Below are 19,562 nucleotides of genomic sequence, written 5' to 3'. Positions count from 1 at the left end.
ATAAATATTTTGTTACATTTATTGATGAACACACGGATGACTTGGGTTCATCTTCTTAAATTCAATCATGAAATGTTTTATATGTTCAAGCTTTTTTTACAATGAAGTAGTCAACCAATTTCAATGCCCTATCGAAGTTTTACATTCTGACAATGGAGGCGAATACATATCGAATGTTTTGTTTTTTTTTAGTCTTTTTTACAAGAGCATGGTATCTTGTCTCGTACATCGTGTTCACGAACCCCTCAACAAAATGGTGTGACTGAGCGGAAGAATCATCACCTTTTTGAAGTTACTTGTGCTCTTTTACTTGGTATGAATCTTCTAAAACAATTCTAGGATGATGTCTTACTGTCGTTTTCCTGATAAATCGTATTTCATCTAGAATACTATCACACAAGTCCTCATTTGAAATCTTATACCCACATAACAAACCATTTCAATTATCTCCTAATGTTTTTGGGTGTATATACTTCGTTCAAATTCTTGATGGGAGTAATGACAAGTTGAGTCAATGGGCCATAAAGTGTGTTTTCTTAGGTTACTCTCAGTTTCAAAAGTGGTATAAGTGCTATAATCCTCTAACCTGTAAGAGGTATGTGTCAACAGATGTCACCTTTTTTGAAGAGGTTCCATACTTCTTTGCTGAAGGAAAATCTCTGCACCATCCTCTTTGCTAATCAGGGGGAGCTGATACAGTCTAATTCTAACTTTGTACCTCTTCTAGTCTTATGTCTTGATGATGCTCCTCCATCTGTTTCAAAGTCTATTCTTATGTATCATCAACGAACTAAAAATCTTCTACTGATCACCCTCCTACCATTTCATATGATTTTGCTAGAGGTTCGGGTATAAGCTCTCACTCTCAACCTCATGACGATCTTCCTATTGTCTTATGTAAATCTTCCTGCTCATGCATAAGGCATCCCATTAGTAATTTTGTTTCATATCAACATCTTTCGCCTTCCATCCAGTCTTTTGCAGCTTCCATATCCTCATCTGCTACCCCGCACAATGTAAAGGAAGTTATAAGCAGCCTTGATTGGACTAAGGCTATGATGGAAGAAATACAGGCGTTGGAGAAGAATAATACCTAGGAATTGGTTTCCTTACCCGAGGGAAAACAGACTATTGGATGTCAATAGGTTTACACTACCAAGTATCGTCCAAATGGTTTTATTGACCATTATAAGGCAAAGTTGATCGCAAAGGATTTTACTCAAACATATGGTGTGGAGCCGTGGACTACATCAAGACATTCTCACCAGTGGCCAAACTTAACTCTATTCCTGTGGTAATCTATTTGGCAATCAATTTGTCTTTGCCTCTATTTCAACTAGATGTGAAAAATGTGTCCTTACATGGTGATCTTTTCGAGGACTATATGGATCAATCCCCCAGATTCTCTATGCCTCACGGTTCTCACGATTCGCCCCTTGGGTGTCGCTTAAAAAAATTGATTTATGGTCTCAAGCAGTCCCCATGTGCCTAGTTCGATAAGTTCATTCGTGCTCTTCTGGACTATGGATTTATTCATAGCCAAGTTTATCATTCTCTATTTATTTGTTGTCAACCAACAGGGGTTATGGTTATAATTGTTTGTGGATAATATTGTGTTGTCTTGAGATGATATTGAGGGAATGGATGCTATTAAATCTTTCCTCCAAACTTGATTTGAGATCGAGGATCTTAGGACTCTTTGATACTTCCTTAGGATTGAAGTTGCTTGATCAAAGTTGGAAGTGGTGCTCTCTCAGAGGAAATATGCCCTTGATCTGCTCTCAAAGATAAGGACGCTAGGATGCAAGTCTGCCACTACGCCTATGGATACTACTCTGAAACTCAGTCCTGATGTTGGTACTCTCCTCTCTAATCTAGGGATGTATCGTCAGTTGGTTAGCTTACTTATCTCATTATTACCCAACTGGATCTTTCTTATGTTGTGAGTGTTGTTAATCAATTCATGCATACCCCTCGTACCATGCATCTGACGGCAGTGTGTCAAATACTTGATATCTCAAGTCCACACCTAGTAAAGGTTTGCTATTTCAGCAGCATTGTCATCTTCACCTTTTTGGCTACTCTGATGCTGACTATGCTAGAAGTTTACACGATCAACGGTTTACCTTCAAGCAATGTTCAAAATATTAGTGTCGCATTACATTTCGCATCCTTGGGATACATATACGTGTCAGTTATCTCATGGGGTATATATATCATCTGTATGGGGTAACTTATCACACTTTTTGGGAAACATGGAGAACCATTGGGAAAATGGTTGAATTTTTCAATGAAACTTCAGGGACTGTTAAAAAAGACCGTAAAACACACTTTTAAATCATAACATCTCAAAAAAGAAGTGAGCATAATAGGTTTCATTTGTATTGGATCCTAAGCTATGTGTTGTTTGACTAAACTAATGCAATTATAATCAAATTGAATGCATAACATTTAGAGTGTATGTGATGATCATTTCATTAAACACTCCTAAACACTTTGAAATTTGTTTCAATTGACAACTGGTTGAAGGGAAATTTCGATAAATATATATATATATATATATATTATTATTATTATTATTAATTTTTATTTTCTAAAATTTGACAAGGACTTCACAAGCCAATAAATCAACCCTCCTACATGCTTGATTTCATGTTTGGAGTGCAACATTGCAAGAAATTTGGGAGAAATTGGGGAAATTTTGAAATTTTCCCAAATCGGGTCACCTACACTCAAATTTCGAAATTAAAGTGTTTGTCATGATCATTTTATCAAATACTCGTAAATAATTCGAAATTAATCTTAATTGACAACTGGTTGAAGGAAAAATTCAAAAAAAAAAAAAAAATGGAGAACATGAAGAACCAATGGATATTGAAATCGAAGCTCCAACTCTATGATTTTTCATGCAAAACATGAAGAACCAATGGATTTATAACCATTTGACACTGATTTAGCATAATTTCAACAAAAAAAGGGGATCAAAAATTGAAAATGCTCACCGGATCGAGCATGTGAGATATTTCAGCACTACCTGTGCATCTCGTATTGCACAGGTGGGATACAAGATATATTGTGGGATATATCGGCCAATAACGTCGATATTTAAAACACTGCCTTTGAGTACTATACGTTTGTAGGTGGCAATCTTGTCACATGGAAGAGTAAGAAATAGTCATTGTTGCACAATGATTGGCAGGATCCGAATATAGGACGATGGCTCATGTGACATGTGAACCGGTATGGCTTCGAACCCTCTTACAAGAACTTCGTTATAATCCTCTGAATCACATTCCTTTGAACTGCAATAATCAGGTTACCATTCATAATGTCAGCAATCCAGTGCTTCATGAGCGCACGAAGCACATTGAGATTGATTGTCGCTTCATTTGGGAGAAGTTTGCTAACAAGGAAATTGCCACTCCCTTTGTTCACTCCGGGGAACAATTGGTTGATGTCCATACCAAGTCTCTCAGTCAAGATGATCTTTTCCGAATTACTGATAAGTTAGAATGATCAACATCTATGCTCCGACTTGAGGGGGAGTATAGGAAATGCAATGTACTTAGTGTATTTATTTGGGTGTGAGTGCATGGTGTTGTGTGCTCTTTAGGAGCATATATGTTTTTTTTCTAGTGATATGATAAAGGTGTGTTACGTAGGTGTTATTTCCTTAACACACAAGACGAAGCTTTTCTCTCTCCCAATACTTCCCTTTCCTTCACCTCCTCTTCCTTCCTCATCCCAAATCTCTCAAATCAATTGCGTACGCTACACAATACTTAATATTTTTTATTTAAAATTAATATTTTTTTTACTTAAAATAATAAAATATGATAAATTTTACAAGATGCATAATTCTTATGAGTTCTTGATTGTGAATTTGGATCGTCAACCACATATTTCCATGTAAAATCTGTCTCTTTGCCTTTAGACGTCTCTAAGTGTGACCTCTCACAAATTCATGATACAGACCACAATTTGGATGGTCTGGATTGATCTAAGTGCTCTATCCATTACATGGACCACAATTTGGATGGTGCAAAATGATCTAATGTAGTGTCATGTGTGATGGGGATGAGTCACCCCCATTTTAAAAAAGGTGTTGAACTAACATAGAAGAAACACTTTTAAGGAAAAAAAAAGAGGATTTCAGGAATGCAATGTATGCTACCTATGCTACGCGCTACACGCAGTGTACGCTACATGCCCTATAGCTTACGCTACCAGGGAGCTACGCTACACTACGAGCGCTACCGAAAACACTTAGTATAGATTACTATAGCAGTAGTATAGCATGTTGTAGAAATCAGTAATAGGCCTCCATGACCATCTCATTGATTTTACTTCCACAAGTTGCCAGCAGTTGGTTCTTCTTGTAATGAAGATTGAAGAGAGTGAGGCCATGATCCAGTATCTCAAAAGAATTGACCCCTAACATAAAGGCAAGAGATATCAATTTTTGTGGTTCAATTAAGTTTTTTTTTTTTTTTAAGCCTTTAAGAGGAGGGAGCATGATAAAGGCCAGAACTATCCCGTGCTCATTTGCAGCCTTGTGTTATGAACTTGAAATATGTGTATACACACAAACAGCCAAGACAGGATTTGACTGTTCGCATGTGTGGGGCTTTTTGTTTCCTTCTTTTTGGGTAGGAGGGGGGTGTCTTACAGAGCATTTCACTAAGAAAACACCTCGTGAATAACTGAATGCGGTATCTGTTTGATGTGGGAGATTAAGAGGTATCACTGCTCTTATGGCAATCATTTGTGACAAAGAACCTCATTGTAACCCATTTCCCTGGGTGGGCAGCTGACCACCACTGTGTCATTGAAGTTTCACTTCTTCATATGATGTGAGAGGACTTCAGTGCATACAAAAAACAATAGTAGATAACTAGTTCAAACGTTCCATTATCTAAAAGTGACATCATATTACCAAAAAGAAAAAAAGAAAGAAAGAAAGAGAGAGAGCAGATATAAGATAATGTATGCAATGCGGATTATCATACATGTTTATTGATCATAAACGAGAAGATGAAAACTTACTTATTCAAAATACTTTTCAAAAATGGGAACATCCGCTGTAACTTATCTAGCTGAGAGAGACCTTGAACAAATGTGACAGGAAGAAGAAACAAAAACATGAAAACAATCGAAGCCAAAAGATTTGTAATGCGACGGAGCCAGAGTTGTCCATATGGGAGCCAGAGATTCGACCAATAAACGTCATGCGGTTCTGGAGCCAAGTCAGTGACCCATAACATGGGATTTGATGACTGGAGAACTTGTGAGGCAACAACAGCAGCATACCGGGTTTTGAAGAAAACAAAAGCAGCAGCACATTCCTGCATGAAATGTCAAGTTATTTTAATCACTGGTCTACAAACACCAATTGATTGTTTGACTCATCTATACTCCAACATATTAGTAGATTCATAATGGAGAAACAGCAGTGTAATAAGATCTTAATGAAAAGATTCACTAGTTCCACAAATTCCTGATCTTTCGAACATTATTCAAATCAAAATACCAAATGACAAAATATTTTACAATAAAAATTAGAGCGGCTTTACAGGTATAAATACTTTGTGTTGTGTGTGTGTCTATGTGTGTGTGAGTGCATGTGTCTGTGTGTGTGTGTGTGTTTGGAAATGGAACTTTGAGGTCGACCTCATGAGAACTTCCCATGAGTGTCGAGTTGTGTGGGCCCCACCGTGATGTGTGTTGAACATCAACACTGTGCATTTGATGGGTCCCCTTTAGGTTATAGGATATCTCAAAATTTTGCCATATACGGAACTCAGGTGGGCTATACCATCTAAACCCATGTGAAGACATGCCTAAAACATATAAAATCACTTGGTGGGGTCCACCTGAGTTTTTGATGCGGCTGAAACTTGGTCTAACCCCTCATCCAAGTGGGACACACACAATGGATGGGCCGGATTTGTGAACCACATCTCGGTGGGCCAAAGAAATGATTATGAATGTTTTAATGGGAGAGTAACCCCTCTCAACTGTTGTATGTGGTGTGGCCCCACCCAAGCCATGGATTGACTTGATTTTTAAGGCAGCCCACCATGGAATGGTGCATCTGACTGATGGAGTAGATTTTTGACGCACATCATGGTGGGGCCCACACAGCTCGACTTCATGGGAAGTTCCCATGAGGTCGACCTCATAGTGTGTGTGTGTGTGTGTGTGTGTGTGTGTGTATCGGCACCGATTCTCGGTGCACCATATGTGCACCGAAGTCGCACCAATATGATGGTTGAGTATAAAATTAAAAACGAAGATAACAATATGTACCCAGCTATGAAGATTACCACCTTTTCTTTTAATGAATCCAAACGGTCAAGACCAGGATGCCTCTCAGCAAGCTGAAGTTCATTTGAATATAAATTAAAAGAAGATGAGGTTCCCCCACAAAGACCACATCGTACTCTCATTGGTCTACATTCCTGGTAAAGACAACTGGGTGTTGCATATACAATCTTCTTATAAATCTTCTCTGCATTATTCTGCAAACAAACAAAACCAAAAAAAAAAAAACTATACAAGTGACCAGATCACAACAAGAAAAATTATCAATGTATTCTCCAGGTAAGGAACAAGAAAGCCGCAAATCATAGAGATTCAATTGAAAACATAAAGAAAGGGAGATGTAAACAATGTAAATAATGTGTTCACATGTCAAAAAAAGACATAACACTGACATAAAATAACTTTAGCATAGTGTGCCCCCGCTCATGCGCTTACAAGAATGAACTCGATTAGAACTGAAGAAAACATGAAATGAGAAAACAATCATTTTATGGATCTCCCTTGAAGTATCACCATATAGAGCAGGAGGAAGCCCAAGCAAAAAACTGTTAAATAATGATAAATGGAATGGAGTATCACACCCAGCTTGCCCAAGTAGAGCAGGGGTACATGGAATATGGGTAATAGGCATTTGCACTTAATTGTGAAGCATTGAAGGCCATTTACAATACCAATTTTTGGACTGTCTGGGAATTATTTTTATTTTTTAGCTGTTTGGTTAAGCTGCGGTTAGGTAGAATCCCCACTAGAAGTATAGACAATTTGCAAGTGGAGTCCCCTAATACCTAGATTTGGCATGGATATGGTGTGTGTTATTTTTCTTTTTTTCTTAGGTTTAATTATGTTAGAGAAGAATTTCTTTCTTTCTTAGGTTTGATTTATGTTAGCCCTTGCTCCAAGTTGGGCCTCATTAGGATATTCTAGCTTGAGGGGGAGTATTGAAAGGTTGATAGTTGAATAAGGCCCATTGTGCCCAAGCCCATAGCCCCATTCACGCCTTTACTATTATAAATAAGAGTAGAGGGTTGGGGTTTCAATAGACCCTAAGTATCTCATATTCTCTCTCTCTCTCTCTCTCTCTCTCTCTCTCTCTCTCTCTCTCTCTCTCTCTCTCTCTCTCTCTCTTCTCTTCATTGTTTCTCTCTTCCATCTTTCTTCTTCTCCTCCTCATTGTAGCTTCTCATACGTCCTCAAGATTAGAACAATGCAGCTGTTTAACATGGTATCAAAGCCCAAGTGCTCCTAGGATTTCTTCTTCTTCTTCTAAGGTTTTTTCTTCTTTCCCTTCATTTTTCTTCTTTTCCCTTCATTTTTTCCTATTCTTCTTGAATTCTTTTTTTGAAGATTTTTCTGAAGGACTTACTGATTTTTGTGTTGCCTTGGCTAGGGTTATCGGATTTTTTTATTTTTTATTTTTGTTGAAGCAGATTTTTGTGCTGCCTTGGCTAGGGTTTGCTGAATTTTTCCTATTGAAGCATATTTTTGTGTTGCCTTGGCTACGGTTTACAAAGCAGATTTATATGTTGCCTTTGCTAGGCTTTGCTGGAATTTTTTCTGTTAAGGCAGATTTTTGTGTTACCTTAGCTAAGGTTTGCTGATTTCTTTCTATTAAAGCAGATTTTTTTTGTTTATTTGTTGTGTTTCCCTTCCTAATCCTCGATGGTTCTCCTCTTTCCTTTCTTTCTTTTTTTCTTCTTCTTTCCTTCCTTTTCTTCTTCTTCCTCTTAACTCTATGAGTTTTATTCTTCTAATCTATCTCGACAAGTGGTATTTCTCTTCCTTCCCTTCCTAATCTCCTTTTCTTTCTTTCCTCTTTTCTTTGATCTTTCCCTCTTTCCATCTTTCCCTCTTCCCTACCTGACACAACAACTTCTTATTAACCCCTTTCCCTCACCCTTCATTCTTCTTTTTCACTCTTTTTTCTATTTGAGAGTCGTGAGGACTTTTCCTTACTGACTTGTTGTGATTCGTGAGAGGGGGTGGCTTGTGACTGGAATTTTTAGGATTTTAAATTGTGTTGCTGGATTTGAAGCCCCTTTGTTGATCAGCTCAAGTTTTTGGAGTTCCAGTTCACGCGTTGCTGGATTTGAAGCCTCTTTGATGTGTGGTTGAAGCCCTTGTTGATTTTTCCACTGTCTGCTGAAGCTATTTGGCTAAATTATCTCTTGCTCTATAACATGTTCTCGCCTCTTCTCCACCTTCTCCTTCTATGACTTGGCAACTTGTTCATTTCAAGCTCTCCTTGCCAAGATATGTGATGTGACCAGTATTTATTCAAAGCAGTTGGCTCAACTTGTTTATATAATAGGTAGTTGGCCTGGACCCATTTATACACCAGATAGTTGGTCTGGGCTTGTTTGGACTAGGTGATTATCCCAGCCTTGGCTTAGACTTATAATTGTATTGGGCTTGTTTACTCTGAGTAATTGGCCAAGTGTTGCAGGATCGATGTATGAACTAAGTAACATGTGAGATCAAATAACCGAATTAAGATATTTAACAAAAAAACACAAGCGTCGCTATATTCATCACAAATATCATGAAAATTAAAAGAAAATCATGCATAATCCTGACCTAAGCTACCAACATCGTAACACAAGATCATTAAATAAAAAAGAAACTAGGATCTAATGGATATAGGGACATCCAATTAGCATAGGATATAGTCTATTTCAAAATAGGAAACCTAATACAACCTAAGGTGAAAATTAGGGTTGGGTAATTTGGGAACGTAGGAAAATTAGGAATTTTAAGTTTAGGGTTAGGGTTTCGATTGTGGATGGGTATGGGAAAGTTGGGTTTGGGAGAAAACGAAGATTTGGGATGCGATAATTAAGAATCCGAAGAAAATACCTGGATGGGGAAGAAAAGAGAAGATGGTGTGGGGATAGATGGAGACCTCGCACCTCCGTTGATGAAGATTAGCCTCGCACCAATCTTCCTTCTAAATTGCATGGAAGTATCTTCAAATCGCATGAAGATGGGAGAAGAAAATAAGAGCTTTTCTCTTCTTTTTTTATCACGAAATTCAATGAGGGAGAGGTCACACGCCCTCCTCTTTTATAGATCCAAGAAGTTTCAAAATTTACAAAAATTTGTCTTGTGAACTTTAACGAAAATAGCCCTAGTCTAAATAAAATCAACTAAAATACTCATAATATGTCTAAATATAAAATAATCAAAAACTAAATCCTAAAATGTGATAAAGTTTAAAACTGATGTGGATGATCAACGATCAATGGCCCAATCATGTGATCCATGCGATCCAATGGCCTGATCATCGCGTCCCTCCGATCCAACGGTTTGGATCACTCCGTAAAGCAGCCCATGTGCATCTTCCCAGTGTGGGGTCTTCCAAACGCTCGCACATGCACATGGGGTCTTCAGCACGATCACGGGTACTCGCCTAGCCACAAGAAAATCGGTGCGGCCTGCCGCCTCCTCTGATACCTACATAAGGGTGTGCGTGACGTGATGTCCTCATCACTAAGACTCGCTTACATTGAACCATTTGTCCATTCTTATTTATGTCAGATAGTTGTCTAGACTTATGATTGTATTGGACAGTTGGCTTGGCCTTAGTTGAACTAGATAGTTGATCCAAACTCGTTGTCTATATTAGGCAGTTGACCCATTCTTATTTGTTTCGGATAGTTGTTTGAACTTATGATTGTATTGGACAGTTGGCCCAACCTTGGTTGAACTTCCAGACTCATTTGTGCTAGATGGTTGTTACGATGGCTCACATCACTGAAGTTGCAAAAATGCTTGTTCGCCAAAAGTTATTAATCGTCTCATTGCCACCACTTCTCATCCGCTTGTTCACCTCTCGCCATCGCCAGTGCTACTCATCTCCACAGTCGCGCTACTTCTTTTATTTTCTGCTTTTACAAAATCTTTTATTTATAGAGAATGCAAAGTGGTTGTGTTTCTTTTATGTTCCTTTTGGGTGTATGTATGGACATAGGGTTAAGCGCTCCTGTAGAGTATGTATTTGTATTACTAACAATATAATAAAGCTGTGTTCAAGCTTGAAGCCCCAACACACAAGAAAAGCTCTTTTACCAAAACTTTCTCCTCTCTCACTTCTCCTTCTCTTTTCTCCTCTCCTTATCTTCCCATCTCTCCCCAACTCACTCAAATCAACCTAGAATCAGAGTGGGACAGCTCATGTTGATTGCTACCACGATCTCTTGCTAACATCGGCAACCGCACGTCTTATGTCAGCAATTGTACACGTACTAACAAATTTCAATCGGGAAAGAAATGGTTTGAAAGAGCTTGATTTTAGAAGATTAATAGTAATTTTTGTGAAAATTTTTGGAAGGATTTGAGGCATTTTTAGAGCATTTTTCACATTTAGTGGAATATCCCCAAATCCATGTTTTCCTGAGATCTTTCAAATATGTGGAGCGGTTTCTTAGCTTTCTCCATGGGGTTGGACCAGATTCACCATGGTTGACTATCCAAAGAGTTGCTTCTAATCAAAGGGGAGTTTTTCTTTATGGTTTTTTTTTCCAATGGACCGACAACACTGTTTTTGGGTCCATGGGACCCTGGCTATACACCAGAAGAAGCGGTGTATATCTAGCGAGAATCCAGTCCTTGTAGAAGTGGTGTGCTTGCTTTTTTGTCTGTGTGATGAGTCTTAGTAGATTTTCCTTCTGAAATTGTTTTGGACCTCTAGTCCATCATTCGGAACCCAGATTTGTGTAAATCTAGTGTTTTCATGTTGTGTGTGCCCCTCCTAGTATGTTGTTGCTTGCTTGGGGTTTGTGTTTGTGGACCCTTGTGGAGGACAATCCCTTCTGGATCTGGTGTGGAATCTTTGGAATCTCGTCACTTGTTGATCACAACGGTCAAGTTGAATGGTAACAATTATTTGCGGTGAGCTCAATCAGTGAAATTGTTTTTAGGGGGAAGAGACACAAACTCCCCTACATATTGGATGAAGCTTCAGATCTTGCAGATGAAAATTTCAAGATTTGGACCATGGAGAATTACCAGGTCATAGCTTGGTTGCTTAACAGTATGGATTCTACTGTGATTAATCCCATCATGTTTCTAATCTCTACCAAAAGGATACGGGACACCCTTCATGATATGTATTTAGAAGCCCAGAATGTATCGAGAATTTTCCACCTAACCTCAGACATTGGGAAATTTCAACAAGATTCAAGATCCCTGAATGAGTATTTTTCAACACTTCGGGGATATGGGATGAATTGGATCTCTATCATCCTCTCCCTTCCCATTGTACAATGAACTAAGAACATGCATAGAATAAGAGGTTTGGAGAATACAATGTTGTGTAAGGGCTTTCAACCCCGCATAACCTTTTTATTATAATACTAGAATTATAATAAAGTACTCCACAAGAGCACCAAACATTGTGAACATGCATACACAAAAAGACAAAAAAGTACATAACTCTCTATACTCTTCCTCAAATTGGAGCATAGATATTGATCATGCCCAACATGTCAGTGATACGAATAAGAGCATCCCTTCTAAGAGATTTGGTAAGAACATCGGCTAATTGGTCCCCGGAGCGAACAAAAGTAGTAATTTCCTTCTTAGCAACTCTTTCCCAAATGAAATGAAAATCAATATCAATGTCTTTCATGTGCTCATGGAACACCGGATTGCTAGCAATGTAAATGGCAGCCTGATTGTCGTAATGCAAAGGAATGGGAGTCAAATGGGGATAATCGAGTTCCTGTAAGAGGGTTTGAAGCCAAATAACTTCACATGTCGCATTGGCCATTGCCAATACTCGGCCTTAGCAAAATATCACGCCACGATGGATTGTTTCTTGCTCTTCCAAGTGATAGGGTTTCCACCTACGAATGTGCAGTACCCGGACGTAAACTGTCGATCATGTAAATTGCCAACACGGTCAGCATCAAAGTAACCAGATAGATGAAGATGGTCATGCTGTTGAAAAAGTAAACCTTTGCCTAGAGAGGACTCGAGATATTGAAGGATACGATATATTGCGGTTAGATGTGTGGTTCGAGGACAATGCATGAATTGACTTAAAACTCCCACTCCATACGACAAATTCTGCCAAGTAATAGTGAGATAGATGAGTCTACCGACCAACCGGCGATACATCCCAGGATCAGAGAGGAGCTCACCATCATAAGGAGTAATTTTGTAAGTCGGATGCATAGGAGTGGTAGTAGGCTTACATCCAGCATCTCAATCTTAGATAGAAGATCAAGGGCATATTTTCTTTGAAAGAGCACAATTCTAGACTTAGACCGAGCAACTTCAATGCCCAAAAAATATCGAAAAGTCCACAGATCTTTGATCTCAAATCAAGTCTTGAGAAAAGATATAATTTGTACCATTCCCTCCGTATCATCGCCTAACAACATGATGTCATCTACATAGACAACTAGCAACATGATCCCAGTAGGTCGACGACAGATGAATAGGGAGTAATTGGCTTAACTGTGAATAAATCCAAAATCCAGGAGTGCACGATTAAATTTATCAAACCACGCACGTGGAGACTACTTAAGGCCGTAAATGGACTTCTTCAAGCAACATACAAGGCATTTGTTAGAAGCCATAGAGAAGCCTGGGGGTTAATCCATACAAACCGCTTAAGCGGGGTCACCATCCAAGAAGGCATTCTTCACATCGAATTGAAATAGGGGCCAAGATAAATTGACCACCAATGAGATAGCCACACAAACAAAGTTGCTTGGCCATAGGAAAGAATGTCTCAAAGTAGTCTATGCTATATGTTTGAGTATAACCCTTTGCAACTAACTGTGCCTTATACCAATCAATAGAACCATTGGGAAGGAGCTAATTGATGGTATAAACCCACCGAAAACCAATTGTTTGTTTGCCTTCAGGTAAGGAAACTAGCTCCCAAGTATTGTTCTTTTCCAACACCTGCATTTTGTCCATCATAGCCTTGGTCCAGTCAAGACTACTCATAGCTTCCTTCAAATTATGTGGGGTAACCATGGAGGATATGGAAGCTGCAAAGGACTGGAATGAAGGTGAAAGATGGTGATAGGAAACGAAATTGCTAATGGATGCTTAGTGCATGAGCAGGGAGGCTTACACAAGGCAATACGAAGATCATCAGGAGAAAAAGAGTTTATACCTGAGCCACCAGCAGAAGCAGATGAGATAAGAGGCGCTGAGCAATGGAGGATTTAGTCTGTCGACGATATACAAGAATGAGCTTTGAGACAAATGCAGTGAGAGCATCATCAAGACAAGAAACAAGAAGAGGTACAGAGGTAGATTGCACATGCTCCCCGTAACACGGAAGAGGACTATGCAAATATTTCCCTTCATCAGAAAAGTACAGAATGTCTTCGAAGAATGACACTTTTGCGGACACATATCGCTTATCGGTGCAAGGGTCATAACATTTGTACCCATTTTGTGATCTAGAGTAACCTAAGAAGACGCACTTTGTGGCCCGTGGACTCAACTTGTCATTGGTACCATCGAGAATTTGAACAAAACATGTACATTCAAAAACTTTAGAGTATAAAAGGAAGGGTCTATCGTGCGAATGCAAAATTTCAAATGAAGACTTACGAGACAATATTCAAGATGGAATGCGATTAATTAAAAATACATCAGTAAGCAAAGCCTCATCCCAAAAACATTTAGGAAGACTCATACCATAAGAAGGCACGGGTGACTTCAAGAATGTGATGGTTCTTTCGCTCAACCACACCATTTTGTTGATGGGTCCGTGGACACAAAGTGCAAGACAAAATACCATGGTCCTACAAGAAAGAAAGGCATGCGATAGGTACCTACCCCCATTGTCAGAATGTAGAATTTTAATAAGACATTGAAATTGGGTAATAATCTCGTTGTAAAATATTTTAAACATATCAAACACTTCATGTTTAGACTTTAGAAGATACACCCATGTCATTCGACTGCAATAATCAATAAAGGTATCCGAAAATAGAGACAATAGGGGCAAGACCCCAAACATCGAAGTGGACTAGCTCAAATGGTCTTGGTTTCCTGTCAAATGAACTAGGAAGAAAGACAATCTGGTGATGTTTGGAGAACTCACAAGTTTCAAAACATAAAGGTTTAGATACAGAAATTGAAGGAAATAAGAGCTTTAATCTAGACATGGATGGGTGCCCTAAGCGGCAATGCCACCTAAACACCGACTCCCTATCTAAAGACAATGAACTAGTCCCTATCACAGAAGCATCATCTAGGAAGTAAACATTGTCACGTTCATGTCCGCCACTAATCATCCGCTTCGTCTGGTGGTCCTAAAATACACAATGAGGGGGAAAGAATGTTACTGAATAATTCAAGGTAACAGAACTAACAAATAATGGATTGAGGGAAAAACTAGGAACATGTAAAACCAATGACAAATGCAAGGACGAAGAAAGCTTGTAGATGTAAGTTTAAGATACAGGGGTTTGGTTCCCATATGCAACAGTGACAAAATGTAATTGATTAGAAGGAAGATATGAATTGAATAGGTGAGGCTTACCAGTCATGTGAGAGTTGGCTCCAGAGTCAATGACCTAAGGCGAAGGAGGAGGACACATGGAGAGTTGTACCCGACTGGGCTACAGCAGCTCCAGAAACATCAGGAGTGTCACGAAAATGAAGTCGCATAAAGGCATCATAGATCTCATGAGAGAGACAAGGACAGTATCACCTGAAGGAGACTTCCCTTGAGGTTCTGCAAGTGAAGGATGCAAAGTTGGATCAGCATCAGAAGGTGCACTACTAGTTGAAGATGCATTCACCAAGGATGGACGACCCATAAGTTTCCAACACCGATCAACAGAATGGTTTGTGCCATCGCAATGTGTACAACTACGAGATGCATCACTTCCACATCCGCATCCACATCCACGTCGGCAACAATTGCCACCACGATCGATAGCACGGCCCCGGCCTTAATTGTTAAAACCAAAATCATGTCCACGCTCAGGTGCTCTAAATAGAAGATTGAAAGACCGGTCACTAACTGCATATGCAAAGTTATCAGATGATACAAAGGTTGATGTGGTTGAGGTAGCAACACGCTGGATCAAATCATAAATCGCAGTCAGAGGAAGAGAATCCATCACAACGATCTACTCACAAACACCTTTATATTTAGAGTTAAGGTTGGAAAGAAACTGCATGCTTCAGGTTTCTTCTCGTAGTTTACAAACAAGATCATAATCTTTCTTCCTTTCGGACGGAAGAGGATGATAGAGATCCAAATCATCCCACATACCTCGAAGGGCAAAAAAGTACTCCTTTAGAGATCGCGAATCCTGCTGGAACCTACCGATAATGGAAATTAGAGTTGTACATGAGTCGAGTTAGCTCGGTCAGCTCACTCGACTCGACACTGAAAAGCTCAACTCATCTCAGCTCGAAATTGGATTCGAATTTAGTCGAGCTGGTTTTTAGAGCGAGCCAAGTTCAAGCTTGCTCAAGCTCGAGCTCGACTCGGATCAAAACTCAACTCGAATCGACTCGGATCAAATCGGCTCAGTGATCAGTTATTTTGATATTGATGCTGCTCGCCGAGTGTTTGATGAAATGACTCAACAAAGTGTTGTTTTGAGTGCATACATTCTTCGCGGGATCGGCTGGTAGTGAGAAAGGAATGGATACGAAACAAATTACTACAAAAAAAAAAAAAAAAAACTTTACATTATAAGACCGCACTCATATCTTGATTTTGATGCTGCTCGCCAAGTGTTTGATGAAATACATGAACGTGTTGTTATTCTTTGCATTCTGTGAGAAATTGAAGATGCACTGTGTTTGAGAATATGTCACATCGGCTCAAACTAGCCCGAGTTGCTAACCAAACCGAGCCGATCTAGCCAATCAGGCTCGAGGTCCGAGCCCAGCTGAGGTTAGCTACTAGCCAAGCCGAGCTGAGTTATGCCTTTGACTTGTGTACAGCTCTATCTGAAATCAATTTAAAAACTCTCCTTTGCTTCTGAATACATGTCATGGAGGGTATCCCATATCTTTTTTGTAGGAGATAGAAACATAATAGAGTTACTGACAGATGGATCCATACCATTAAGTAATCAAGCCATGACTTGGTAGTTCTCCTTGGTTCAGGATTTGTAATACCCATCTGTAGGGTCTGAGGCAACATCTAATATGTAGTTAAGTCTATCCCTTCCTCCCAAAAATAATTTCACGGATTGAACCCATTACAAATAATTATTACCATCTAACTTGACTATTGTAGTCCACTAGGGGTGCAGATTCCAAAGACCCCGCACCAGATCCGGAAGAGATTCTACCATCCATATGGTCCACAAACACTGAACAGAAGCAATGAGACACTTATGGAGGACCTCAGATGATAAGGGCAGTCACTAGACTATACGTGACAGATTTCCACACAACAGAAGATCCAAACAATGGGTTATGGGCCTAAGAAGAAGAGAAAACTCAAAATCCAACAGAAAACTTCACAAAAAAACTTGCACAGACATAACACACTCATCTCAAATATACACCAGAACTTTTGGAGTATGTTCAGGGTCCCCGAGGGGGCAAAAACGGTGGAGCCACACCACTATAGTGCCCAAAAAACACCAAAAAAAAACTCCCCTTGATCAGAAAAACTGCCATGGATGCCTTCATATGGTAAACCGATCCACCTTAAGAAGAAACCCCAAAAAATCCTTACCGTTTGAAAGAACTCGCAAAAACACAAAGATTTGGGGTTATTCCACCGGACTTGAAAAACGGCCTAAACACGCCTTAAATCAGCCCGAAAAATCTTGCAAAAATCACCATAATTCCTCTAAACTCAAGCTGCATCACATCATGTTCTTCCCGATGCAAAACCGGTCGTACAATATGTAAACTTGTTGACGTCAGACGTATAGTTATTGATGTCAGCAAGCCCCTGCAACTCCAATCAACGTGAGTGTCCCTGTTAGGCTACGATACCAAGTAGAGTAGCAAATGTTTGAGGAAGCAGATGAAAGGAATGGAAAAGACGAGATTGAGAGAGAGAGAGAGAGAGAGAGAGAGAGAAGAGGATTGGAGAATACGTTGTTGTGTAGGGGCTTCCAACCCCACACAACCTTTTTATTATAATACTAGGATTACAATAAAGTACTCCATAGGAGCACCAAACACTGTGAACATGCACACACAAATAGACAGAGAAGTACATAACTATCTGTAATGGCCGTGATGGACGAGAACGTGGACGTGGACCTCGCCTCTATACACATTTTGGGGGTACAAATCACTCTATTGATAGATGCTGGGATCTTGTTGGTTGTCCATCTTGGGGCAGTGTGTATGTAGCTAGTAGTGTCTCCATTAGTTCCAAGACAACTTCACAGCCAGCTGCAATAGAGAAGTCTTCCTCAGGTAATTCTGTTCTTTTGTTTCATGAGGCCTGTGATGCATTGATGCGACTTCATGTTCGTGATGTTCCTAACTCTTCTAGAGCCTCTATAGCCTAATCAGGTACTGCTCTCCATGTGTCCTCTTCTCCTTCTCCCTAGATCATTGACTCTAAAGCCACCTCTCATATGACTGGTAAATCTCATCTATTTAGCTCTTATCTTTCTTCTAGTGAGACTCATTTTGTCACTATTATTGATGGAAACCAAATTCTTATATCTAGAATTGATTCCATCAAGCTTTCTCCCTCCATGCATTTTTCGCATGTTCCCAACTTTCCCCTTAATCTATTATCTATCAATTCTCTTACGAAATCATTTAATTGTTCAATAACCTTCTTTCCTTCTCATTATGTGTTTTAGGACCTCCACACGAAGCAAATGATTGGTAGGGGCCATGAACATTAAGGCATTTATTTCTTGCATGATGCACCTGCAATAGCATCTAGTGCCTTGTCCTTAAATAGGGAGTCGGTGTTTAGATAGCAATGCCACTTCGAGCACATAAATTTATTTAGGTTAAAACTTTTATTTCCTTCAATTTTTGTATATAAACATTTATGTTATGACACTTTTGAGTTCTCCAAGCATTATTGAACTATGTTTCCTCCTAGTTCATCTAAAAGGAAACTCAGACCATTCAAGCTAGTCCACTCTGATGTTTGGGGACCTGCCTCTATTATCTTTGTGTGTGTGTGTGTGTGTGTGTGTGTATTATTGCTTTTATTGATGATTGCACTCGAATGATATGAGTTTATTTTCTAATATTTTATAATGAGGTGGTTATCCAATTTCAATGTCCTATCAAAATTCTACATTCTGATGATAAGGGCAAATATATGTCGCATGTCTTTCTGTCCTTTTTGCAAGGCCGTGGTATTTTACCCCGTACTTCATGTCCATGAACCCCTCAACAAAATGGTATGGATGAGCGAAAGAACTATCACCTTCTTGAAGTTACCCATGTCCTCTTACTTGGTATGAATCTTCTCAAACGATTTTGGGATGATGCCTTGTTTACTGTTATAGTTCTAATTAATCGCATTCCATCTCGAATATTGTCACACAAGTCTTCATTTGAAATTTTGCATCCGCATGATAAACATTTTTCCTCTATCCCCTAAGAGTTTTTTTTTATGTACATATTTTGTTCAAATTTCGATGGTAGTAATGACAAGTTGAATCATGGGGCCACAAAGTGCGGATTCTTAGATTACTCTCGATCACAAAAGGGGTATAAATGTTATGACCCTCTAACTAGTAAGAGATGTATCCACTGAGGTGACCTTCTTGGGAGACGCATCGTACTTTTCTGATGAAATGAGATCTCTACATAATCCTCTTACAAATCAGGAGGAGCCTGTGCAGTCTAACTCTATATTCCTTCCAGTATCTTGTCTTGACGATGTTCTCACTCCGCCTATCTTAAAGCCTATTCTTGTTAATCATTGATGGACTAAATCCTCTAATGATCAACCACCCATCATTTCATCGGCTTTTGTTGGTGGTTCAGGTATAAACTCTATATCTCCTGATCATCTACCTATATCCTTGCACAAGCCTCCCCACTCATGCATAAAGCATCCCATTAGTAATTTTATTTCATATCACCATCTTTCACCGTCCTACTAGACTTTTGTAGCTTCTGAATCCTCCTCTATAACCCCACGTAATTTGAAGAAGCTATGAATAGCCCTTACTAGACTAGAGCTATGATGGAAGAAATGCAGGCGCTCGAAAAGAAGAAATGACAATACCTCGGAGTTAGTTCCCTTACATGAAGGCAAACAGATAGTTGGATGCTGATGGGTTTATACCATTATC

The 19,562-nt window shown here is 39.3% G+C and overlaps 2 protein-coding genes across 8 annotated transcripts in view; both read right to left on the bottom strand.

Moving 5' to 3' along the window:
• Nucleotides 1-19,562, bottom strand: part of LOC131216893 (pre-mRNA-splicing factor sap145-like) — an 85,581-nt gene that overhangs the window by 40,117 nt on the left and 25,902 nt on the right. The gene's annotated exons all lie outside the window — the stretch shown is intronic.
• LOC131216891 (CSC1-like protein RXW8) overlaps nucleotides 2,843-19,562 on the bottom strand; it is a 46,522-nt gene continuing 29,802 nt past the window's right edge. For 4 of the 7 annotated variants that reach the window (XM_058211489.1, XM_058211492.1, XM_058211491.1 and 1 more), the window contains 3 exons: nucleotides 6,330-6,521; nucleotides 5,047-5,345; nucleotides 2,843-4,434 (listed from right to left, as the gene is read on the bottom strand). In XM_058211489.1, the coding sequence (XP_058067472.1) occupies nucleotides 4,419-4,434; nucleotides 5,047-5,345; nucleotides 6,330-6,521 (507 nt within the window). In that variant the 3' untranslated portion in view covers nucleotides 2,843-4,418. Of the gene's footprint in view, nucleotides 4,435-5,042; nucleotides 5,346-6,309; nucleotides 6,522-19,562 lie in introns of those variants that run through there. The other 3 variants (XM_058211490.1, XM_058211493.1, XM_058211495.1) reach the window with 3 other exon arrangements.

This window comes from Magnolia sinica, chromosome 10 (assembly GCF_029962835.1).
Source record: "Magnolia sinica isolate HGM2019 chromosome 10, MsV1, whole genome shotgun sequence".
NCBI classification, from domain to species: domain Eukaryota; kingdom Viridiplantae; phylum Streptophyta; class Magnoliopsida; order Magnoliales; family Magnoliaceae; genus Magnolia; species Magnolia sinica.
The sequence above is the reverse complement of the archived record's forward strand: the minus strand, read 5'-3'. Positions and strand labels throughout refer to the sequence as shown.